Genomic DNA, 27,632 nt, shown 5'->3' on the forward strand with positions numbered 1-27,632 from the left:
AAGCACAGGAATCGTAAATTCTTTACGCTTGTTTAATACAACACTGTGTGACATTTAAATTGGAAAAGGAAATTAGTGGGCAGGTAAAGTTAGCCTTCCAGAAAGCTATCAGACATAAAGAAGGAAGAAACATTAAGAGAGCACATACGTCGCAGCTATTCAGTAAGATAAACTGCCAAGAAATAGTAATTATGGTTAAAATATACACTGGACAGGTTATATACTTAAAAGGACAGTAAAATAAAACCAAGAATAGAAGTAAGGAGGAAAAAGGCGATTTCTCAGCCCATAAACATTGTAGTAGTATTTAAAACATAGATATGGCCAAAAAAATAGAGTTCTTAGTCACCTGTGAACAGCTCTAAAATAAAACACTAAAATGCAGATTGCTATCAAATAAATGGAAGGCTTTAACCAAGTGAAAGAGTAGACAGCATAATATGTGAGAGAAGTTTTGAGAAAACAGCCAACTTACAAGCAATATAAGGTGTTGTACATCAAAACGCTCTTCTTGACATAAATTAGCACTTTCTAAAGAGCGGCTTTTAATAGCAAATGTTAAAGAAGCTAAACCCCAAATCTGATCCTTCTGGGGCTAAAATAGAAAGACAGCCATTTTATGTTGATGGTAGTTTAGAATTAGCTCTGTGATCCTCATTTAACTCATTTTCATTCACTTGGTGTATACAAAGTTGCTTTTGTATCATTCTGATTACATAATGTAGAATGTACCAGTGGGATGGAAAGTGCAGCATTACTATCCATTAAATTATTATCTAATTATAAATTAGATTATAATGGAAGTAAAGCCTGTAAGCAGCAGTGCCTCAAAACTTGCCACGATATACTTTCAAAATCAGCAGGTAATCAGAAAAGTAATCGAAAGTTGAGAACAAAACGTAAAATGAAAGGAATCTAATAAGGATGCTGACAACCTCTCCTATGTACCTCTCCTCTGAAGACAGGCTGAGAGTTGCGGCTGTGCAGCCTGGAGAAGAGAAGGCTCCAGGGTGATCTTATAGCAGCCTTCCAGTACTTAAAGGGGGCCTACAGGAAAGCTGGAGAGAGGCTTTTTACAAGGGCATGGAGTGATAGGACAAGGGGCAATGGCTTTAAACTGAAAGAGGGGAGATTTAGATTAGATTTAAGGAAGAAATTCTTCACTGTGAGGGTGGTGAGGCACTGGAACAGGTTGCCCAGAGAAGTTGTGGATTGCCCATCCCTGGAAGTCCAGGTTGAATGAGGCTTTGAGCAATGTGATCTAGTGGAGGGTGTCCCTGCCCATGGCAGGGTGGCTGGAACTAGATGATCTTTGAGGTCCCTTCCAACCCAATCCACTTTGATTCTGTGATTCTAAACTATGTGCCACTGACTGTATTAAGGATCTTCTACTTTTAAAAAAGGAGAGAAAATATAAAAAAATGAACCTTCCAAAGTAAAGTTTAAAACATCTACATGCCTTACACTGAAAACAAGCTATTGTTTCATACATCAAATCAAAGAATCTAATCCAGTCAGTTCACTGAAGAGAGCTGCAACTACAGATATTTATGGTCAAAGAAAATACAGTAATTAAGCAGAACATGGTGAGCTGATCCCGTGGCAGTCAGAGTGACAAAAAGAGGTGGCTAAGAAAGAAAGAAAAAGCAGTGTGAGGACTGAAGAGAACAGACGGCCGAGGCCAGCCCTGCTCAGGCTGCACCCTGGATCCCACCCACGGAGGCGGCTGCAGGCGCTCCGGGCGCAGTGCCCGGCGCGGGCAGCGGGATGCGGGGCGGCTGCTGCGAGGAGTGGCGGGGTTCCCCCGTGCTGCTCACAGCCGGGTCCGGCTCCGACTGACCCACCGCAGGGCATGGCGGAGCGCTGCAGCCATGATGGTGGTGGTGCCCCAGGGAACACATTTAAGAAAGGGTAAAAATGCTGCACTGGAGTTGTGAGAGAGAGGGAGAAGAAAATGTGAGAGAAACAACTCTGCAGGCACCAAGGCGAGAGAAAAAGGAGGGGAGGAGGTGCTCCAGGCGCCTGAGCAGAGATTCCCCTGCAGCCTGTGGAGAAGACTCTGCTGGAGCAGGTTTCCCTGACAGGAATTGTGGCCCCTGGACAACCCACATGGGAGCAGGTTTTTTTCCTGAAGGACTGCAGCCCATGGAGGACCCCAAGCTGGAGCAGGGGAACACCATGAAGAAGGAAGAAGCAGCAGAGAGGAGCTGTTGTGGACTGACCTCAGCCCCTACTCCCCATCCTCCTGTGCCACTCAGCAGGACGAGGCAGAGGAGTCAGGAATGGAGGAGTGAAGTTGAGCCTGGGAAGAAGGGAGAAGGAGGGAGGTCTTTTAGGTTTTGTCCTTCTTTCTCATCATCCAACCCTATTTTAGTTAGCAATAAATTAAATTAATCTTCCCCAATTTGAGTCTGTTTTGCATGTGACAGTAGTTGGTGAACCAACTCTCTTTTTTTATGCCAACCCAGGAGCTTTTCCATCTTATTTTCTTCCCCTGCCTTGTTGAGGTATCTAGCAGCCATCCGAGGTCAACCCAACACAGAAGGTTCTCTAACAAGACCTTCAAAATGAAAAAATGCATCTGACTGGCATAAATTTTGTCATTGTGAAATGCACTGCATTACAAACTACTACAAGCCCATCTACAGTCTTTGGAGTCTTAACAGTCTCTCTTCATAGTCTTCAATGGGAGGAAAGAAATATCTGCATGCATTTCAGATGCAGCTTGGATGGATTTAACAGCCTCCTTAATCAAACTTAACTCAGTCATGAACTTTCATATCAAGGGACTTATGAAACAAATTACTTCTCATGTAATTACAGTCACTGAAGTATTCATTTCTGTTTATCATCGGGTCTCACTAACAGGGCCCCAGATCTGTCAAGCTTTCAGCTCTCTTCCCAGTGGATAACTTCAGAATTCAGGCAGGGATTCCGGAGAGAACTGTATCTAATAGTTTGCAACAGATGCTGAGACTCCACAAAGCTTCTCCTACAGTAACACTTGACAGTGTGTACCTCTGGCATTACAGAAAGAGCATGGTTTCTGAGAAACACGTAATATATCAGCTAAGCCTGCCTGAATCTTCTGTAGCTTAAAACATTAAACTTGCTCCTTAGTTTTGGCTTAGAAGAAACAACCTGCATGGCTTACAGCACCTCTCTTTTGTATCCCAAATCTGTCGTCAGCTTCTTTTTACAAAAGCAAGTGGTTTCTCCCAAATCAACCAGACAACCTTGGGTTCTCTCCAGTCACCATCTTGGCCTCAAGAACACTAAAACATTCTAGCCTAGATTAAGCTAGTTAAGTAAACTCTTCCTGTAGCTGACTACTGATCTTTATGAAGCTGAATACTCAGTCAGTTGAAGTATGCCATTCCTATTACCTGAAGATTGTGTATAGCAAATTTTAAATAAGAGTTTTTGAGTGTCTAATTGCACGACCATACAGTTGAAAAAGGATTTTGGTCTTCATAGGTCTCTGAGTTATTCTCAAGAAATGGAAAAAGAATTTTCTCACGCTAATAATTTATATCCTAAATAAAATATTGAAAATTGAACTGTGGGTTAGTACAATTTTCAGTAACATACAACATTTTATTGCTAGTGTTTGTCTTTAATGTGGGAAAAAAAAAACAAATCGAACTCTATAGCGGAATATATTCATAACTATCTACACATCACAGACTGCATAAGACCATAGATACCTTCTTTGAAGAAGGTCCATTTACGTAGGAGACAAAAGGCTAAAAAAATATCTGCTGCTGTATGAATTGTCAGGTTGCCTGTAGGGGAGAGAAGGCGTGGCTTTGCACAGAAGATTCAGATCGAGCGTGTAGAGTTTCATTTGAGAGAAGGCTAAATATAGGTTTCGCAATGTGTCTACAGGCCATCACTGCTGTCTGATTTCCTACTGTAACTAATGAAAATCTATAGCAGGATTCAACTGCCTGAACTGCCTCAACACTGGTATTCAGTCCTACTTGCAATGCTCTGTCATTTCCAAAATACAAGTGTGGAGCTATCAGGTATGACACGGGAATTACCTGAGAGCCACCTTCACCTACAGTAAAACTCTGCAGTACCTTATGTGATGCTAGAGGAAATGGGGCTCTACTTCCCTAAAAAGGTACTACAGCTGAGAAAGATTCAGAGTAGATTTAGTTTAGTTCAGAGCAAGCTGAAACACTTTGAGGCACACTGATCTCCTCCAGTAAGTATAATGAAAGTATAAGCATAGCTCACATATAAAGTGGGGTTCTCATCTGAAACCAATTCCTACTCAGTCTGACAGGTAAATGTATTGACTTTATCTCTCTTGGACACCTCACCAGCCTCCTCTTTAATAGTCTACAGAAGTGACCAAGAGGGCAGCTCCTCTAATGCGAACAATAGGCTCTACTAAACACTCACTTGCTGGTCGATCAGGAAAACATCTACCTAGGTGTATAAAGCAAAGGAGTGTAACCTCCCACATAGGATATTCACAGATATGCAAGAGTAAGGTTATATCTATGCTGAAAGCATAGGGGTAAAAACCAGAATAACACAGGAAAAGCAAGTGCATGAAATCTTCCTCCATTTAATTCCCTACTCCATCTTGTTGCTTTTCCTGCTGTATTGCACTTACATGGGCAAGAAGTTGTCTCTGGGGTCTCTTTAACCCAACTACAAAGACACTCAGATCAGTCCCTGAAATAGGCTAGGAAAGCAGACTTTTCTACAGTCTAAAAGGATTGACTCAAATAATCCTAAACAGTAAAGCTGTCAGGCTGACAAAGGTCTTGAGAGCAGTTTGCTGGACGGACCTTCAACTGCCCTCTCTCCATTTGTGGGAGCAATTTGGCCAGAGAAAAAAAGTTACAGAACAGGAAAATTAACTTTGCTGATGCATGCGTAGGTAAGTAATAGAATATATGAGTCTTGATCACTTTCCACATCCATGAGATGCAAGTTACACTACCATTAATAACATTCCAGCAATATACAAAAATTTCCTCCAGTCATGTCAACACAACCATCATGGATGTGCTCATCTGTTTATAGAGTCTCAGCAACATCTGCTCATCTCTACAATTAATCTGTATTTCTCAATAACATTCAACTTTTTACAATGTAATATCCCAAATCATTGTCACAAAACTCACCAAGACAAAGGTTTTGCTATGGGAGTCTGCATTTATGGACAAATTAATTACAAATCTAACAAATCATTGAGAAAGTAATATTTAATTCCAAAGCTGACTGTAAAGTCATTGCATATAAGTTAGTTGATTTGTGGTTTTGCTGAAATATTGAAATTGCCCAGTAAGCAACTAAACTTCAGCCTAAATAACTTGCAGCTCTTTGGAAAACTCAATCTGAATGTAAAAAAATTATTAGGTTTTATCTGCTTCTACAGGAAATGCTGATTACATTTTGTGCAGATTTTCACTTTATCTCTTGTCATTAAACAACCAGTAACAGATATTTTATACCATTGCATAATCACAGTCTCGGGGAGGGGGTTAATTTATCTCTATAGAAAGGCCAAGTTGCAAATAGGCCCCTATAAGAAATCAAAAAAAAACCCACAAAACATTACAGAAATTTTGTTTATAGATTTGCTTGCATGCTTCTATCCTCAAACTCACATATTATATTTAATAAAATTATGCATCTCAGGTATATCTGTAACAAACTATCCTAAATCCTCACTAATTGCAGCACTCAAGATACATAGATGGAAGTAACCATCTGTTAAGTAAAATCACAAAATGCTCCAGAATGAAAAAGATACAAAAATATAGACGGAACTATCTTTTATCTAGGACATTGCGCTGCTAAAAATACACTGAATTTTAATCCTGGATGAGGATTAAGGTTATTTATAATAAAAAGTGAAAGAGAAAGCGAGAGAGAGCACAGATTACATCTAGTCTTCATAATTATTTTGTTCTCTGGAAATTTTTTCTGCTATTTGTCAGTTTTTCATAATGCTTAATAGGTCATAAATCTTATCAAATCTCTTTGGAGCAAGATCCCTTTTCAGCTAAAATCTCTCTGGCTCTGGAGTGACAAAATAGCCTCACAATTCAGTTTCCTAACTTTAGTCCTATTTAGCACCTCCACATTATTTTGTGACTACTAAAAGCAAAGAATTGTGCCTCAGCAGTGTACATAACCATGGAAATGTTAAATGAATATTAGAAGTCATATTTAGTCCAAAAACCTACGTATCATGTTAAAAATCCCATCACACGAAAGGATCTTACATGAATGAGGGCAATAACGATTCAAGCTGAAAAATACAAATTCCCAGAAGAAATAAATTGACAAAGAGAAGAATTTCTTGTGGGGTAAGGAGCACACTCTGGAGTGGTGAATCGGCCTGTGTAAATTGGGGCCCTCTCAGGTGCCCGGGAGATGGCAGCATACTGGTTTTGTTGTGACCATGCAGAACAGAGTTAGCCAGAGGGTGAATGAGGAGATGCTGTCAGCTCAGCTGCCAAAACCTTTTAGAGCAGGATGGTGTAAGGTTAGAAGAATTCTTCCACTTCACGGGATCCTTTTACAAAAGAGCTGTTCACATATACCGCAGCTGGGCATAGTTTGAACTAAGGGACAGTCTAGATTGTCTCATAGCAATAAAACCTACGTATATCTAGAAAACAGACCACTGCTGGAAAAACTGGAGGTGCGTTGCTCAGATGTTAAACACTTCCACCCGGCACTGCCACAGGCCCAATAGCTCTGACTGAGTGCTCTGTTTGGACATCAGCAGTCAGCTTTGCTGGTGTACCAGAGCCCCTCAGGCATCCCACTGAGTTAACACGCTCCTTCAAGCCCCCCAAGCCTAAAGAAAGGTCAGGCATTTCCCTGCAGGTCTCTTGCACGTTCACTATTGAGTTCTCCTTCAACGTTGTTGAGGGAGGTAAAAAAAGGACCAAAAGCATCTTCAGTCTCTAGGGCTAAGCTTTCACTAGAATATCAACCAGAAGAGACATCAAGGTTCATATCTTCTGCATGGATTAGATGAAAGCTTTGATGGCTTGAAATGTTTGCCTGCCCAGTATGACTCTGTAAAGTAATCACTTTCCTTCAGCTGTGGCTTCCGTGAAACCACTTATGCAGAGTCCCCCACTGGAGTCTTTTCCTATCACTGTCGCTTGTACCTTCTCTCTTTCTAATTTTGCTGAAGCCTCCCTGTGGAATCCTGCCAGCTCCACCCCACACTCCTGGACAGCCCCTACCTGAGTGCACTCAGTCGCCACTTCAGTTTATGCTGCCAGATTATTTTTTACATCCCAACCGATGCTATGGATGACAGAACACAAAAACAACCTCCCTTGGTTTGCCATTAACCTTGGTTTGATGGTATGTCACATATGTGGCACTCTATTCAGAAATATATGTGTGAATTTTGGATGCATTTATGTGAAGCTGTCATGGTTTGATGGGGAGGGGTGAGGCTCTGGTGGCAGGAGCTGCCCATTGGAACCGGACTCCCACCCCCTCGGGGTTTGAGCCAATCGGCGCCTCTGTGAATTGCCCTATTTACGTCGGGACAACGGAACCGGGAAGGTGTATCTTTGCCCAGGAGCGAGGAGAAGGGAGGGGGGCGCTGCCTCCGCTCCCGGCACCCAGCCAGGCAGCGGCCCGGGCCGGGCCAGTGCCACCCACTGAGGATGGCCGCAGCGGAGCCGCTTGGGGAACTCGGGGAGAGCCCCACTCCCGGGGTGCCCACTGGGCCGAGTTCACCCAGAGAGGACTGAGATCTGAGAGAAACGGCCACACCGACACCAGGTCAGTGAAGATGGAACGGGACGAGGTGTGCCCGAGCTGAGTTTCCCTTGCAAGCGGTGGTGAGACGGCAAGTGGCCCTCTTGCAGCCAGGCAGTCCCGAGGGAGCAGAGACCCACTCGCAGCCCGTGGAGGACCCACGTCGGAGAAGAGATGCCTAAGCCTGAGTACGGTACACATCTAGAGTCCGTGGTTGGTGGGTGCTCCCTCTGTTCTTGTCTCAACCCTCAGTCCTTTTATTATATTTTTCTTCTCTCCACTTTACTAGAGTGAGAGACCGGCTGCGTGGAGTTTAGTTGTCGGATCGGCCTAAAACCATGACAGAAGCATTCAAGAAATAGCTCAAAATGATGAATATCTAGGATTCTGACTGCCAGATGCCTCCTTGACTGATAAGCTACCTCTGACATGAACAAACGCTGGGTAAGTATATTAACCACCTGACACAAGTATACACATGACATGCTTGTCAACAGTAATAATGGCATTTTTACTTAATTTTTATGTTCAAAGCATTGCACAACATGAATTCATTTCCAGCGATCAGACTCACTGTACAGACTGATCTACACAGATACCCTGTCAGTAGCTAACCAATCCTACTCCCAGGAACATCTGGAAGAGATATAAGCCTGAAGTATTTACCGTATAAGCTTTAAATATTTATTACAAGTATAAGCCTTAGTGTTTACTGAGAGTGTTAATAATAGGTCAGCAACAATAATTTGTCTCTAAAAGGTTTCTGTTACAGAAGAAATGCCTCATTAGAGAAATGCCCTATTTAAATTTAGGATTTTAATTGTATGTATCACTATTATTAAAGCTATCGACATATCTTTTTGATGACACAATCGCGAGCAAAGTGTGATCAAATACCGTTAATGTATTTCCAATCTATCATAATTAATAAGTACAAGCAATATGTACAAAGAAAAATTCATTTCATGCATATGAACTCATCATTTTAGCAAATTTTTTAATTTGCTGATTTTTTTCTCCTAATTTTATAAAATTATATATGTATTTTGACTAATTGTGTCTGATTCAAACTGTTCATGTTGTTTCCTTTTTCCTTTTACCTTACACCAGATATGCATACAATATCAAATTAAGTCTACGAGGTCAAACTTGTTCATTTTCAAAACTGTAGGGGCCTGAACAGACAGGGATAAGAACTTAGAGTTCTGTTGAAGTTAACAGAACTGTACTGTTAACAGTACTATCAACTTCATTTGCAGAAGTTACAGTTCATAGGATCGTGTTAATTATGTTAAGGTATAGGAACACATCAAACAGAAAAAAGGCCTTCTCATGACTTCTTAATATTGTGTTGCACCGCTAGTACTTTATTTCTTCATTATCCTGTTTCTTCTTAAGGTGCGACACGTACAAGAAATCTCAGATTTCAATTGTTAGAGCTTATTTCCTTGACTTTTCTTTTCAATATGTATCTGCAGTTGAAACTAACTAAAAATATTTTCCTTTACACAAGACTCTTATCCACTTCTTTACTTACAGAGATTTAGGGCATAGATTAATACAGATTAGATAGATTAATTATAGATTAATACATTTTGACAGAAAAGTGAAAAAATAGGTTCCTATATTGTTGCATTTTCTGAAACTAGAATTGTTTCTCAAATCGCTAATGTCATCTTTCCCTAGAACTTTCAAATTTTCGTGGATCAACAGATACAAAACCCCAGTCAACACTGCTTATTACTCAATAATGTAACAAAAGGATAAAAATAGCAACACCTGCTGACACACAGGCAATTAGAAGTTTTAAAAAATCAAGAAGCTACAAATCTTATTTTCCTCTCAGGATGAGGAATCAAAAAATTCTTAAGGGAAAGCATTCTAAAAAAAAAGTGTATACTATTGCATGATACTTTTTAAATTTAATACTTAAGAATATTTTTTAAAAAGCATTCCTTTAATGTTTTATTACTATGAAATAACACACACCTGGGGAAAACAGCATCAGCCCGGGAAAAGGTGTTCTCTTGTTCAACTGAAAACACCTTACAAAACATACATTGAGAAAGTAAGAGAAACTGAAGTCTTCTCCCAGGACACGCAGGAGATAATATCATCATCGTGGAACAAGTTCCTACAGACCATAATCGTAAGACAACTGTCATTCAAGACAGTGGAGCAGCCACTGTGATCAGGTATCTGTAGCATCTCAGTTTAAAGCAATAAGGAAGTCAATAGCTGGTTTTGTGTTCTTTTTTTTGTTTAACTGATTAAACTTCTCACACAGCCTTCACTCACTGGAAAAAAAATAGTTATTTCCCATTATTTTTTTAAAGCATCCATTCAAGCAGATCTAGCTTATAAAGTGTGAAATGTTAGAACTAAATTTGCAAGTATCTTTTCCTGTGAAGGTATACCTTTAAAAGTAAAACAGAGTCACTTATTAGAAAAATGCAATAAATACATTTCCAGGAAAGTCACATCTAAATACTAACTCAATGTGTACTTTTGGACAAAAAGAAAACCAGAAAAATCACTTTAACGTTCTCCATTCTAACTTTTTAGTGAGACTGATCCAAGTCAGGTACGAAGATGTTCATCTCTACTTTAGTCCTTACAGCACTGTATTCCCATGTCGGAAAGTAAGCTTTAATCGTGGAGTTTGACACTGATCTCCCTCGCCTCAGACAATATCTGAGCCAGTAGGATATACAGCATTGCTCGGAGAATCACTCAAAGGATCTCCTGTTCCTGCTTTCCGACTTTATATCACCAACTTAATTGGACCAAACAGAATGTGAGGCTGTTAGTGTTAAAATGATAGAAACACTATACTGGAGGAAACAGAAAGCTTAACGTTAATCTGGTAGCTTTATTTTTTTTTTCGTTTTCTCTTTTGAACGTCAAGCTGAAAGAAAGTGTAGTACTTGTTAGTGGTCTTTCTGAAGGATTCTGTGAAATTCTGGAGTTTGTTTGTCCAAAGTTGCCAGTCACAGAATCATTCCCTAGCAGAATTTAAGGAGATTTTGTGTAAGCTTGCAATGTTTGTAGTTGCAATGAGGAAACAATTAACAAAAATAGCATTAAAGATCCTTGACTCTTTTGTTGTTCACCATGCAAGTCAAAAGACGTATAGATATGCCATGCTGCGAGGAGGAAGTTCCTCTTGGTGGCCTTGCCTGAGTGGGGCAGTTGGATCAGATGACCTCCAGAGGTTCCCTTCAACCTCAGCCATTCTGGGATTCTGCAACTGCTATGGCATACCATAATTTTTGTCAAGATAAATGGACACATAAATAATAATTCCTCGATTGATTGAAATACCTTGAATGATTTACAGATTTCAAAGTCCAAAAAGGTGGCTCATAAGAGCTTTATTCCACCCCGTACTTCCTGGTTTAGACTATATAGTAGCATGCATGTATATAGTATGCATGTATATTCACTTACAAAAAATCTGTACAATGAGACCCCACCTGGAATACTGCGTTCTGCTCTGTAGTCCCCAACACAAGAAGGACATGGAGCTGCTGGAGTGGGTCCAGAGGAGGGCCACGAAGATGATCCGAGGGCTGGAACACCTCTGCTATGAAGACAGGCTGAGAGAGTTGGGGCTGTTCAGCCTGGAGAAGACAAGGCTCCCGGGTGATCTTATAGCAGCTTTCCAGTACCTAAAGGGGGCCTACAGGAAAGCTGGAGAGGGACATTTTACAAGGGCATGTAGTGACAGGACAAGGGGCAATGGCTTTAAACTGAAAGAGGGAAGATTTAGATTAGATATAAGGAAGAAATTTTTCACTCAGAGGGTTGTGAGGCAGTGGAACAGGTTGCCCAGAGAAGTTGTAGATGCCCCATCCCTGGAAGTGTTCAAGGCCAGATTGGATGAGGCTTTGGGCAACCTGGTGTAGTGGAAGGTTTCCCTGCCCATGGCAGGGGGGTTGGAACTAGATGATCCTCGAGGTCCCTTCCAACCCTAACCATTCTATGATTCTATAATTCTAGATGCTTATACATACACATATACAGAATCATAGAATCATAGAATCGTTAGGGCTGGAAGGGACCTTCAAAGGTCATCTAGTCCAACCCCCCTGCAACAAACAGGGATATCTCCAACTAGATCAGGTTGCTCAGGGCCTCATCCAACCTGGCCTTGAACGTCTCCAGGGATGGAGTATCCACCACCTCTCTGGGCAACCTGTTCCAGTGTTCTACCACTCTCATGGTAAAAAATTTTTTCCTAATATCCAACCTGAATCTACCTCCCTCTATTTTAAAACCATTACCCCTTGTCCTATCACAACTGGCCCTCCTGAACAGCCTCTCCCCATCTTTCCTGTAGGCCCCCTTGAGGTACTGGAAGACTGCTATAAGGTCACCCCGGAGCCTCCTCTTCTCCAGGCTGAACAGCCCCAACTCTTTCAGCCTGTCCTCATAGGAAAGGTGCTCCAGCCCTCTTATCATCTTCATGGCCCTCCTCTGGACCCTCTCCAACTGGTCCATGTCCTTCTTATGTTGGGGACTCCAGAACTGGACGCAATACTCCAAGTGAGGTCTCACGAGGGCAGAGTAGAGGGGGAGAATCACCTCCCTCGACCTGCTGGCCACGCTCCTCTTGATGCAGCCCAGGACGCAGTTGGCCTTCTGGCCGCAAGAGCATATTGCCGGCTCATATTGAGCTTCTCGTCCACCAGTACTCCCAAGTCCTTCTCCTCAGGGCTGCTCTCGATCCATTCTCCGCCCAGTCTGTATTTGTGCCTGGGATTGCCATGACCCAGATGTAGGACCTTGCACTTGGCCTGGTTAAACTTCATGAGGTTGGTACGGGCCCACCTCTCCAGCCTGTCGAGGTCCCTCTGGATGGCATCCCTCCCTTCCAGCGTGTCGACGGCACCACACAGCTTGGTGTCATCGGCGAACTTGCTGAGGGTGCACTCCATGCCACTGTCCACGTCACCGACAAAGATGTTGAAGAGGGCTGGGCCCAACACGGACCCCTGAGGGACGCCACTCGTGACTTGTCTCCACTTGGACATCGAGCCGTTGACCACTACTCTCTGAGTGCGGCCATTGAGCCAATTCCTATATGCATATATATATATATATCTCCAGTACATGAGATTAGACAAGACAAGGTGGAATAAAGCTCATTGACCTTTGAGATCTTATCAATATTTACTTTTTTTAACACAAGTTTTTGCAATGGAAGGAATTATTACACTCAAAAGTATTGCTGACATTTTCTTAACTGAAAAAAAAATCCCATATTCTTTATCTTAAAACAGTTAAATTGAAACAAAGGTATTGAGAATACCAGACTAAAAATAGGATAACATGTTCAGTAGTAACACTGCAGGGGATTAAAAGTTTTTGTTTTTTTTTATTTAGGCTCCATTATACTACATGAAGTTTCTAATAATGTTTATGTAGGGTTTCCACAGCTCACTGCTACTCAGCTTGCATGCTAACTGCAAAAACAGCCATGAAGGATCCAGAAGCACTCCAGCATGGGTTAAGAAAAAAGCTTGTGGTAGCAGTATCTTCTTGGTCATCAACTAGAATCACATGACAAGTAGACAGTTTTAAGTGTTTGCCTGACAGGTAAACTAAGCCTGGACGAGAGGGAATGGTCTCAAGTTACACCAGGGGAAATTTAGGTTAGATATCAGGAAGAATTTCTTTACAGAGAGGGTTGTGAAGTATTGGAACAGGCTGCCCAGGGAGGTGGTGGAGTCCCCATCCCTGGAAGTGTTTAAAAACCATGTGGACTTGGTGTTGAGGAATACGGTTTAGGGACCCTGACAGTGCAGGGTGAATGGTTGAACTCTATGATCTTGAGGGTCTCTTCCAACCAGATGATTCTATGATTCTATGATTTTAACACTTGGATTTGTTTGAAAGTGAACTAACTTCCCAAAAAGCAGAGTAAAGTGGTCTACATCTTACTTGAGATAGAATTTTTCAGTTTCTTGCTGGACTATTGCTTTTTTTTTTTCTTTCTCTTTTTTATCTGCTGAAAGCAGAAGTTCTAGGTAGCAATTACTGAAAAGTGGTGCTTCTTTCCTGACACATGCAAACCCCAAATCTTTGAGGTAACAAATTCTGTTCAATGCTACAGAGAGAAAGAATTTATCTGCTATCGCTTTGCAATTCGCTGTGTAATTTTACCTCCTTCTGATGATTTTTTTTTTGGTTCTACAGCTGTATTAGTCAGAACGTACATAAATTAGTCTTTTAATTGACAATTTGGCATCAGAGTTCTGTGAAAGGCATGTAAAAACACTCCTGACAATCCAGACATTTTGTTCTGAAAATATTAACAACTTCTGTTAAAACCATTAGTACACAGCTGAATTGCACAGCATATGCGCTCAAGTTGTTAAGGCTTAAATTAGCTAGCTATTATGTAAGCAAATTTTAAGCATAATTTAAAGGACCTAAATGACAAACACCCAGTAAAAACACCTGATATACAACTAGGGAAATGTTTCCAAGTTGTCTTTCTTTCCAAGTATAAATCACTGACATTATACAAAAATAAAAATAATTTCAGCGAAACCCAGACCAGAAATGTGAATCTTTAGTATTTCAGCACTAATAATTAACATTTCTTTCTTCAATCACATACTACTAAGTCCAGTTAAATCAATTCTCATTTATCTATAATGTATTTTACATCCTGATTTCCTCCCAGTCATCTTTTACGTATGTAAACAGAAAAATTAATAAGCAAGCTGCTCTATTCTGCACAACTGAAAACATGGGAAAATGGTGACAAAACTATTTTTCATCATTTACTCCCAATTCTTTTCACTTTAAATTTGATCAAAGACTGATTGCTAGGGAGAAATATACGGCTTAATCTGGAACATGGATCTTCCACCTAATTGTGTCAATGATGTCATATAAATTTCACTTAGTTCAATACACCCATAGTACCTCACCAAATACTTCAATTTTATTTCACAGAAACTGCATTCGCTCATTCAAGACCACTTTTGTAGCCTAAAATGTATCTCCTTTTCTATAAGGAGAAACAGAGCTGTATGACTTCATATATCAGGTGTTAACAAAGGAAATGCATCTTTTTGCACTCCCTAACCAAATATTAGGAACAAATTTTACAGGAATGATGCAAGGAAAAAGTATTTTCATGTGGTTTTTGCCCTACAAGGCTGTGGTACTACTGGAGGGAAGAACAGAGCAAGCAGTGGCAGCCAGGCTGTCGGAGGACTGAGCCAGGGCTCTGCCCACTCCTTGCCAAACCCCAGAGAAGCTCCAGCTAGACATTTTGATGGCTTCTCCACTGCCCTAATGACCCCAGTAGTTCACATCAGAGGGAAGAGTGAATAGAATGGAGAAAAGTAACATAAAACCATTCCCATTTGGGCAATAAAAATGCTGAACAGAACTAGAGGGATCCAGAGCGAAAGTGTAGACACTCTATTAGGAACTGACAACACCTAGAAAACACTGTGCCAAATTAAAAGCAAGTGGTGACTCCTGCCATCTTTTCTCTAAGCACTTACATGACTTTCTTCCAAAATGCTGTCGCACGTAAAACCCTGTACTGATAATATTCTGCTTTCTTTAACTTTAACGTATACAAATGCTCAGTGCTCACAGTGAACAGGTTGCCACATCCACAAAACATTGTTTCTGATTACTAAGGTATTGTGAAGGAAGCGAAAACACTTGTACTTTTTCTGTTCACCATACAACAGCCAACAGTTTTCAAACCCAGCCACTGCTGATATTATTACTAACATTATCAACACAGTGAATACTCTCACTGCACAACTACATTTAAGCCTTATTTGAAGAACCAAACTAGCTAACAGTCCTCTTATCTGACAATGCTCCCATTAAACCTGGTCAGCCTGCAACCATATGAAAGGAGAGCAGGCTCAGGTGAACATGGAAGAACTTAAGATACATATTTAGGTATGCGTTTTGACATACTAGAATGAGAATCACTAAGAAGTATGTGCCTTTTAATGGATGTACCAGTTATTGCCAGTTAATTTGTAAGTGCACTGGAGAATTCTCATGATAAACCTAGGATGCTTCCTAATTCCTGCTGCAATGAATTAATGTTTTGGGGAGTCCTTTTTGACTTTAAACTAAGAGGGAACATATTAAGTTCTGCTATGTATTTTTGAAACAGTCCTTAAAACACATTTAGTACTTACTCGAAAAGGTCAAGGATAGCTTCAAAGGCTACTACTGCAGTATCACCGCAGTTTTGGTAAGGACCTAATACATTCCCCTACAGCCACAAGCAATCACATCACATAAATCCTTTCCTAAACTTATCAAATTTAACCTTTAAATTTTTATTCGTTTCTTTTTCCCTCCAATAAGTCACATGAAAATATTTCCCAAAGCTTTACTGACTGCAAAAATCTTTTTCCAAGGCAACAGCATTTATAGCCAAGTTACACTCATTTGGTTTTATTCACCATCCTCTTATTCTATTTGGTCTTATATTCACTGTCCTCTAGTTTAAAGATTATCTTATTGTTTTAACTTACTGTATTTCTAGATATAAATTATAACTTCTCTAGCTTTTGTCCCTCTGTTCTCTCCGGTCTTCTATGATGAACTCTCTCTTTCTTTGATCTGTATGACTGACTTTGTGCCTGTCACAATTTGAATTTATCACAGATGGGTAACGCACAGGACACAACATCCCAGGTGAGGTCTCATTTATGCAATCATTTAATTCTCCAACTCCAAAGGAGCCTTAAATCTAGGATCATGCTAGACCTCCTGGGTTTGGCACTTTGGTAACTCACATTTCACTATCCTTTCCAACTGATGCACCCCTAACTTGTAGGAACTGGGTGCCTGAGTTTTAATATTAACATAACTTACTGTGGTAAAAATTCATATGGAGAGAGTAAGGCTTATCTAAACACATTTTAAAAGTCTTTACTAACATTAAATTCCGTGGATAAAGAAGGGTTTCTCCCTATATGTAGATTAGTCAGGAATGTCAAGCCACTGAAAATAATTAACAAATAATATTTTTCTGGTGCTGCTCTACATAAATTATAACACTGGTTCTTCTTATAAATGATGTTATTTCCTGGGTATGTAGACATATTCATTATTCCATTACCTTTCAGAGACAGGCACTGTGAAATCAATTGAACTTTATAAAAAGTTCCTCCTGTTCCTCACGCAATCAGGACTAAGTATTGGATACCTTTCCTGTGACTCCCGTAACTTTTCAGCTGTTAAAGAGATGTAGCTCAGCTTCACCACAAGGTAAAAAAGATATTTTTACACATAACATTAGGGCATTTTCTTGGCATGTGGAAGCTTGGAGTTCAACACAGCAAAACCTAAACCAAGGCAAGTGCTACCAACAAGGATATATTTAATTGAACTTGGGACAATCAAAACAAGTCAGGTATGCTTTCAGCACACGTCTTCAGAGCACTTAAGTGCAATGGGGTCTATTTTCTGCATCCCAAATGACATTATGCAAAGATGAATACCTAAGCCGTCAGCTCATCAAAGACATGATTTCTGCTGCACGTGGACGCTATCACAATTTCGGTTATCCATCTGGCAAAGTTTTTGTTCCAAACTAAATTGTGCAGGATACCTCAAGCACATAAGCAGGTCAGGTGAGGTTCACCTGGATTGATCTCCAGAACCTAGGTGGCTAAATTGTACCTAAGTAGCACTTTCAGCACTTCAGAGCTTTGCAGTTCCTGGCTCTAAAGAAGACTGCTGCAAGTGCATTAGCCTTTTAATACACCCCAGTGGATGCATCAATGATGCACTGCTTTAGGAACAAACCAATACCAAGTTGAAACTTCTCTTACACTATTCTAAGTGATTTAGATTAATAGGATGGAAAAGATCTGGAAGTCCTGGATTATTTCAGCACTTTGTTCAGAGTACCACACAGAAAACAGTGGAATGAAGCTGTGGTGAGTTATATTTCACAGCCATTAGAAAAACAGCTATGCCCTCAGAACACTATCACCTTAGGAAAGAAACTAATGCAATATGCAGGTGTGACAGAAACCACACGAGTGTTGCACAGTTCTACACCGCAGGTTACAGCGATGCTGTGTTGTAAGTCGGGGCATACCACCACTTCGTAACACGAGCGTAGCAACAGCATCCACGTGTCAAAAACTTTTGTATTTTAATAGCTTTACAGCCATTTCAGCTGAAGTGCCAGTGAATTTGGCTAATTCCCACTAAGTCTCCGAGTTAAAGTCTGGAATACGAGGTTTTGCTTACTTCCCTGAGGATAGGCGGTGAGCGGACATGTCCTGTCCTGCTCCCACCCCTTCCCCTCGGCACAAGGCGCAGAGATGATCCAGGAACTACCCTCACCTATTTCAGATGAAGCACCAGCATTAGTGGTGAATATGTCAGTACCTGAGCCCAAAACAGTTTTGCAGTTCTCTGAAATGGTAACTACGCATTCCCAAAGGATTCGCTCCATCTTGCTCACTATACTTATGCCCAGTTTTAAGAGGTTATCTTTCACCTATACAAATTATTTCAAATGTAAAATCAAAAAGCTGATTTCACAAGAATTCCCTGAATTTCTGTTGCAGCCAGAAATGAAACTAGCAAACTCTATAAATCAATGTAAAATTATAATTAAAATACTAAATTGGATTTCCTGAAGGTGATAGAAGGACCTTGCATGCAAAAAGTCAAACTGTTAACCAAAGACATTTTTATGAAATAAGGCTTTATTACACTTTATTACCTCCTCTACTTTTTAGCCTATTATTCTCAGTTTTTAATTAATTTCTTTTATTGTCCTAATTTTGACAACAGTCTTGGGTTTCCTTGCTGGGCTATATTCGAAACGTATGTTCAGCTAGGGGATGAGCTGGGCCTGGGTGTTAGGATTCCTGTTCTTCCCCCCCTCCCCTTTGGATGATTTTAAAATTTCATTTCATTTTTTTACATTCATATGTTTCCCAGTTAACTAACAACATGATAATAATAAATGATAAAAAGCATGGATTCTAACCACTTTGTCCTCCTTTGGGAAAGCATCCAAGGAAGCAGAATAAAAAGAGAAAAGAAAAAAAGAAGAGAAAAAGAATAAAATAGGCAAGTATTAATAGACAGATTTCAAAGAAATGCAATTCTAATAACTCTCTACAAAGAGATAAAAACATAAAACTTCCAAAGAAAGAAAGAGCTTTAAATAAAAAGATTACATTACTGCATATGTAGAAAACATGTTTTCCCACCCGAACCCATGGAAGCATAAACAATATAACAAGCAAAAGGCAAGTTACAAATGAATAGACCCTTTTCCATTTCTGTGACTTAAAACAGTAGGTGGAAAATAATTAAAATGCACTCAATTTTTTTCAGAGTAAAGATAAGCCGCATCATATGCACTCTAATGAACAGTGTAACGTAACATGTCAAACTATATTTTCATAGACTTGCTCTAACGATACCACCTGCAGGTGATGCAATGTAATGCATCTATTTAAATGAAAATACAAATACATGAACATTTTTTCAGAACGTGAATTGAATTTAATGGACTCACAAGTACATCAGGGTTACGGAAAACTTCCAAAATAAAGACAAAATGGTTACTTTTCTGAGTTTTGTTTTATTGTTTACATTAAATTTCAGAAGCTATATTCAGTTGACGTTTACCTCAAAGACAGTGAAAAAGCCACAAACTAGTTCTGTTGTGAACATGATTATCTGCTAAAAAATCCATGACTGCTTTTAACTGAATTTATATTGACACAAAGAGCATTGATGCATTCCTCCTACGAAAGACTGGCACATTAAAGCCATAAAAGAAAGTTATCTCATCTCATGATAGGTAACAAAACTATTCATTCAGTAAAAGGATATTTGTAAAACGTTTTATAGCACACCATAGTACTAGACGATCAGCCAAAAATAATAGTCTTCCAAATTTAGATCCTACCGCTCATGTACAAGTGAGTAGCCAGTTCCTTGTAAGGAACTGACTGAACAGAGAGTATTCTTGGATACCCTTCAGTTTTGTGGACAGCTACTGGAGCTAACTGCATGCAGATCAGAGAGAGAAAGATTTATCTTACCTGCCTGAAAGTAGGATACCTAATCCAGGTTAATCTATAGTTTTTCTTTTTAAATACATTTAAAATAAATTGATATTAACATTCTCATTGTGGTAAGAAAAGTGGTTGCAGTTTTTTCCTAACAAAAAAATTGGCTGATTTTATGTAAGAGAAATCTATAAATGTACATGAAAAGCTCTATAAAAAAAGAAATCTAAAATGAAAAAAGAGTTCAATAAATATTTATCAACGTGCAATTGTACCTGAGCAAAAGGTTTTCTTCTTTCATTCTATGAAAAACAAGTATGTTTTCTTTAAGCCATCACTCAGTAGAACTATACACTATGCGTTCTTTCTTCGTTAATTAACTCGGTGAATCCTAAGTATCTCCGCAATCATTAAATACGTTATTCTTTATACACACCTCACAACAAAGTCATGAATGAAACACATAAGTAAAATGAAACATGAAATGCCAAACTTAAGGTGAACAATCTGCAGCGTGACAATGTCAAGGAGGCTTTTTCTTAAGAGTACGCATCGGAAGACTTACATTGTTTGATCGCAGAGAGACACGACCTCCACATCGAGCACAAAACTTGGTCCGGCAATAAGAGCATAAATGGCCACAACCATCTGCAAACTTTGTTTTATGACAGATTCCACATGTTGGAGCATCATCCTTGTGCTCTCCCTGGTAACGGCGGGCTTCTTCCCCTATCTTTCTCACTTGCTCTTTATAGCTTTCAAATTGTTGATGCAACCTCCTGCATAGATGAGAAAAAAGTTTATATAGCAAGAATAGGAGGAAATACTACTATTGCGTACTTCTTTCTTTCAATTTATAACTCTACCTAATATTCTTGGCATGTTCACAATAATAAATGTACTTCATACCAAATACACACTGCACATGGAAGACTGTATAGGAGAATCTAAAGGAAAAAAATAACAGACATATGTATTTCTATTCAAAGCTCATGAGCAAATCATTTCACTTGACCAGAAATTGATCCAAATATAAAAAGACGACAAAAAATGCATAGTCTTAAACAGAACTGTCTACCATGTACAGAATAAAAACAGAAATACAACTGCCCGAGCAAATTTGCATTGCTTTTGAATCAACACTATTTATAAAGCAGATGTAATAAAAAAAAACCACCAGAAACAAACAAACAAACAAACAACAAAAAAAAATCAATCTTCAGTTACTGTCACACTTCTGTTTTCAAAATCTAAATTACTAAAACATAGAACTTAAAGATTTCAAGAGGTGCTCTACAATCACACTGGCCCTACAGAATCTGAGAAGAATTTTCTGTGTCAAATCTATATATTAACAATCTGTAGTACCTTCTCTTGTTAAGTATGAGAAACTATGTAAGGTTTGCTGTCCCTCATTACAGACATTTCTTTCAGGAATATACAGGAGTATTTGCAGGTATACAGATTCCTAAGATGAAGACTGGTGTCCAAAGAAGCCCACCTTCTTTGACTGGTGTTCAAAGAAGAGGGGCACTTCTCCTCCAGCTGCTCCAAATAACAAACAGCCCGACACTATGCCCACCAACTGGCTAAGCTTCCTGCTACCCAAAAGACCCGGCTTCTAATCACGCGCTCAGGGAAGGGCACTCAGCCCTCTAGCCTTCACTTCCCCTTCTGTAAGCCACAAATAATAATAATTAAATATTTAGTAACAAAATCATTCTTATCGTTATGATAGTATCTCTGAGGAAAAATATGTTCTCCTGCTGGTTTAGATGAGATTTTGTTGGCAAGGATGAAGTTTCAGAGGGGAACCAGCACTTCCAAAAGGAGTGATCCAGCTCCTCTCCTGCTCCTGGCTGCAACCTGTCTGCTCCTTAGGCACTGATTTTGACATTCACCGGGTCCTCCTCAGTGAGCTAATCCATGGACCTGAACCAACAGAAAATTGATTCTCTTACCAAAAAACAAAATAAATAGATAATGTTTTCCCATCATTTTGCTTCCTCAATCACTCTGCTGTGAGCAAGGCACTGGAGACCTGGGAAGGTAGAACATGAGCTCCCAAAGCCAGAAATGAAAAGGACCAGTGGACAGCAGGATCACCCTTTTTGCAACAATGAGCAACAAGCTCAGCTGTCATGTGAAACCTCCCTCTGGAGCTTAATTAAAATGATAATACTTCAACTCTGTTAACTATCTTACTATTCATCAAATCACACAAGAAAGATAAATTTCTGACAGCGCACCAGGACAGCACTGCAGCTTCTGACATTTATTTTCTTGAGCTGGAGCAAAGACCTCAGACAGCCTAAGTGAGAGAGTCCAGGAGGGCACATCTAACAATTAGTCGTTTCACCATGCTACGTGGAACCTACAGATTCTTCACTCACATTTTCAGATGTTGCTTCAAATCTACATCTCGATGGGTAACATCATCAAAAAAATCATGAACAGATATATAAACTAATAGAAACAGGGAATTTTGAGTTTAATAAATTATAACAGTAGGTATGTTATCTATAGAGGTTTTGATGATATCCTTCATCTCCACCTGCTTTGAGCTACCTAAACACTTATATGGCATTGAGACTCACACCATTTAACCAATGTATTTCTAGTGAGACAATTTTGTGTTTCAGTGGGATTGTGTGTGTGTGTGTTGAACTTAAAGTTTTGACTTTAAAATATATGTAATCAGTGTTATTGGTATGTAATAATGTTTTAGTGAAGTGAGTATTTTTACTTTAAGATGATATTCAAGCCTAGAAAATGCTAATTCAACTTAACTAACAGGAATCATGGTAAAATACACATACTCCATTTGGATAGGAATACCACTGCTCCTAACTACATAAATCAACCAAATCCCACACTAAAACCAGTGATTTCATACAAGCATGTTCTAGTGAGGATGCAGCAACAGAAAAGCTAAGAAGCCAAATAATCTATTCTTCCTCAGCACAGACATGATGCATTATACTTAAGGCTTCATGCTAATGAAAAATTTGGCAGAAGTAGCAAAGGAGTTTTTTTGGTTTATTTTTATTTTTCACTAACCTGCTTAAAAAAACTTTGCAGTATTGAGTAAGATGAGAAAAGTGGGTTAAAAGAATTAGGCAAAATACTGGAAAACATAATACTTTTGGTCATATTATTGGATTACACGTATGCTTTAACTTATCTTACATAGCTGCTCACTTATAATACATAGAAACAACTGAAGACATTCAGGAATTTGTCTAATAACCAGCTTAAAGAATGCAACTAAATAATGGAGAGGTCTGTAGGTAAATTCCTTATTACATCAAATATTCTATTAAAAAATGGAACCATGGAAACGAAATTCAGTTCCCCTCCACTACAGCAAGACTTAAAGGTCTGGCTCTTTACTAATGTGAAAAGGGAAGATAACAGCAAGCACTGCACCTCTTCCTGTTCTTTTCCAATTAGACAGTCTACATCTGAATGTTTTTGATCTCATACAAAGCTTACAAAGTGTATTAATACAATGATGTTTTGTCCGTGTGCACCAAGAGGCAGATGAACATACTAGCAACTAAGCAAAACTGAAGTGAGAGACGTCATTTATTTATAAATACATAGCACTTATTTACAGATTTCTTATTTTCTGCATCAGGGTAAGACCAGCCTTTTTACCATGAGGGGTTCAGAACCAAGTGCTTATCTTGCATGTCATACTCTGCATTACTGGAGAAATCCTCACATTTTATCTACAGCAGGAATGAAATTGGAAAAAACAGTTGCAGAATTCACAGAGCAGAAAGAAACTTACCCAGTCCATGGTAGGTCTTGTTCAATTACTCCTTTTGCAAGGTTTGAACCACCATTCCCACCTTTCTGAGGAATGACAGGATCTCTGTATCTCTGGCTATTCTATAATGGCAGCAGCAAATCCCTCTCAACATTTCTACCTTATATAGAAAAATTATTTGCCTTATATACAAGTATATTAAGTGTTCTCTGGAGCAAGAACTAAAACATAGATGGATATTTTTCAAATTTACTCTTTAATTTCAAGGCTATAGAGCACATTTTCATCAGTTGCAAGGAAAATATAAGTCTATTAAATATTCCTCAATGTAAACAAGCACCTAAATGTTAGGTTAATGACTTCGTAAGAGTTCGTAACATAAGGGCTTAGAGACCTCCAACAAAAAGCAACCAGGCTACTATGTAAGAGAAATAGGTGCATATATCCTCACTATTTTTCATCATGCACCCAAAAAGGGAAAGTTTCCTCTCCCACCCAATATCCAAAGTCAAAGAGGGGAAAAAAATGAAAACAAAGTATTAAAGCAAAAACATTCCAAGACTTAACATTGGACATATATAAGTCAGAACGAAGTTTTTTCACAGAAGCTTTCCTTCAGAAGTGAGAAATACAGGAGGCAGAAGATCGCCAGAGGGAGCAACTCACTGCAAGTGTACTCTTCTTACAGTCTTCATGCACATCGGGACGTAAGTATGAAATCTTTCATTTTTTATACTGCCTATTAATAAACAACTGTTAAAATCACCTTCCAGATGTGTTCTATAACAACACAGTAACAAATACAGCAAAATTCAGTTTTTAGTTTTAAAATGTTAAGCAGAAAAATCTACCAAATATTGCTCTTCTCAAAAATAATACTTATGTTTGAAATGGGTATCTTAAACAGATTTCACTGAACATATATTTTACAACAGAAAAAAAAAAATCTTAACTGCAAAAAATATCCTCCAATAATACTATTTTGTAAATGGTTTTTTGTTATTCATTGTTTGTTTGGGGTTTTTGAGGTGGTGACTTTAGCAGACAGTACAGAAAAGTTAATGACCTTTATTATTATTCAGTTTAAGTGTCTTTTGATGTGAAAATGCAAATCTTTGATCTCATCTAAAAGAAAATTTATTTATCTGTTCCTTAAGATTTGATCCTTTAATCTACAAACTGTCAGCAGCTGTTGCATAAGATAATAAGTAAAAACTGTTAGATGCAAAATTTGAATTCATTAGAAAAACATCCCTCCAGGTGTAGATGTAAGAAAATATTAAAATTCTCATAAGTTTACATATTTTGCATATTTAATATTGTAGCATTCATAATTTTAATATTTACATATTTACATTTTAATATTGCTGAACTGTAAGTCCCTTAATTTTTGTTCTGTATCATTCTAGCCACATTTCTTGCTTAATGGATCTTTAACATATTGTTTCAATGTAATAAAACTTTGGGTACCTCCAAGAGCATTTGCCATCCCTCACTTGTGCAGACCTCACACCACTCTTAAAAAATCAGCTGTGTCTATCTGCATAAGCTGGGTCTGCTGGTGAGGGTGCCTGGTTATTTCACATTCACATAGGTGGCACGTATGTGTGTGATCAAAAAATGATCATACAATGCGTGAATCTTTGCACACATCAGATCTCATATGACTAAAAAAAGCATCTTCTGTTGCTAAAATTCTGGAAAAGACTGAGCCGCTTGGAGAGGCACATCATAGCTATGGCCATGGCTATGGCTCCATTTCTGGACTCTTCAGCACCAGCCTCAGTACTCTACCACATGTACGTGAGATGATGGCAGCACCACTGGTAGTGCAAGACAAGAACCAATACACGGTTTTCATGCATACACTGAAAAACTTAAACCGTTCACTTTTACAGTAGGACAGTATGACATATATTGAGGTTTCTAGGATTTTTTTCCCAAGAAAACATGGTGGGTTCCCCTACCCTTTTTCTTCGAAAGCATTTCACAAAAAAATTCTTTAGCTGTGTGTCGTACATATACCACATTTTCATTTGAATATGTAATATTTTACATTGACAGAGTAAACTAGCAAAAAAAATTACTGATGGGCAATTCTGCAAAGCTTTGCTCATGTCTTCAGGTACTTATTAAACTGTAAGTCTTGGAGGACACTCATGTCATAAGCATCTTACACAACTCAAACTTCAGACAGCTCACTGATATCAGTAGTAGGACCAACAATGGACATTCAGGTAATCTGTAATATTAACTGATCAGAACGTGGCATATCAAACCACACAGAAGTTATTATTTATGTTGTTGGGTTTTTTCAAGCTCACTCAAGATGTATATTTATACTGCTGTACTCAAATATTACAATTACGATCCAAGAATGTCATTTTTGATTACAATTATGAACCGAGAATGTTATTTTTGATTAACAGACAGTGTAATCGCTTTTTTGCTGGTTTACTTTTAAATTCCAACAGTGTACACCTATCTGAAATATTTGCATGTACACACTGCAGGTTAAAAAGCAACAAAACGATGCACTTGCATATGTATGCTCTGTCTGCACAGATTTTCTGAAAATGCCAAAGATTTGGGTCACCTTTATGCACAGTTACATTTTACATGGTTTTTAAATGCAGTATGAAACTGTATTTTTTTACTTACTTAAAAATCCAGCAGATGGCACTACAGATTGCATTTTCACTCTCCCAGTTCTACTCAAATGATTCAATCTTGGACTCTTAAAACACCTGATTTAACATTACAAAAATATTACACCCTGTCATGAGTTCATGTTAGCAGAAAAAGTGCCGCCTTCTAAGTGACATAGCCTCAAGGAGCTATCCACCAGCGGCTACTGCACGCATGAAAGAAGCTCAGTAAAATGCAGCGCTTTGCCCTGTTCACCCATGCCACGCAAACACATCATCACAGAGAGCTTAGACAATTTTTTTCATAAAGTAAGTGACACTTTTACCAACTTCTCAGCATTCTTTTTTATGGTAAATGAAACAATCGGAAAAAAAAAAAAATCAAGAATGCAAACTCAGATTTGTTTCCACACGTTTTCTTCTGCAGTAGATGTACAAAAGACTAATACTTCATTAACATGATGGTAAGGTAATGTATGGGTATAAGCTTAGTCAGGGGAGATTCAGGTTGGATGTTAGGAAGTATTTCTTCTCTGAAAGGGTTGTCAGCCACTGGAATAGGCTGCTCAGGGAGGTGGTGGAGTCCCCATCCCTGGATGTGTTTAAGAATAGGGTGGATGAACTACTTAGGGATATGGTTTAATGGGAATTAGGGACGGTTGGACTGGATGATCTCTAAGGTCTTTTCCAACCTAGAAAATCCATGAAATTATGAAATCTATTCGGACAAAACAGCCAGACTTCTAGCACTTCTGGATATTTAATATGCCCATAAAGGCAATAGTTAGATCTAAAAACTATAGACAAACTCTAAGTGGCTACATTGAAGCTGTGATCTGGAAACCACTGTTCAAGCAGCTCTGTAAAGCTGGCAGCACCTCAGTGTCGCCCGGTGCCTCGCTCCTCTGCCAGAGCTGCAGGTACTCATCTCACAGGGATGTTCCCAAAGGGAGCAGTTTAGCACCTAGCTTCTGCCTCAGCCCCACTAGCACTTTAGCTGGGAAAAGCTGTGAACCTGTGATGGGTTTGGGGAATACACACTTTAAACAACGAAGCCAAGACAGGCAACCTTAGCAAGATGCTACGGCTAGTTTGGCCTGAAAAAAGGGAAACCAGGAGCTTAGGGATAACCTAGCACACGTTGACCAGAAGAACAGCTGAAGTTCAGTGAAGAAGTCTAGATATATTTGCTGGTTACTTCATGCATCAACAAATCATATATAAATGTTATTAAAATTTATACCCTCTGCACAAGTAAGACAAATTAAGGTTGAATAGTAAATAAACATCTAACTCAGCTCTCAAGTGCTTGACGTAGCAAAGTTGATCTATGAGCATATTTGAAGTCCAGGGTATTTTTGAATGTTTGGGTTGTGCTGCTTTTTAGCACAGATG

At 39.1% G+C, this 27,632-nt stretch overlaps 1 protein-coding gene across 1 annotated transcript in view; it reads right to left on the reverse strand.

Annotated features, from left to right (window-relative positions):
• The window catches only part of RIMS1 (regulating synaptic membrane exocytosis 1), a 349,852-nt gene that overhangs the window by 204,446 nt on the left and 117,774 nt on the right, over nt 1-27,632 (reverse strand). The window contains exons 2-3 of the mRNA XM_086625267.1: nt 20,380-20,593; nt 18,779-18,790 (exon numbers count right to left, since the gene is read on the reverse strand). Of these exons, the coding sequence (XP_086481393.1) occupies nt 18,779-18,790; nt 20,380-20,593 (226 nt within the window). The remainder of the gene's footprint in view (nt 1-18,778; nt 18,791-20,379; nt 20,594-27,632) is intronic.

This window comes from Tauraco erythrolophus, chromosome 2 (genome assembly GCF_009769465.1).
Source record: "Tauraco erythrolophus isolate bTauEry1 chromosome 2, bTauEry1.pri, whole genome shotgun sequence".
NCBI lineage: Eukaryota > Metazoa > Chordata > Aves > Musophagiformes > Musophagidae > Tauraco > Tauraco erythrolophus.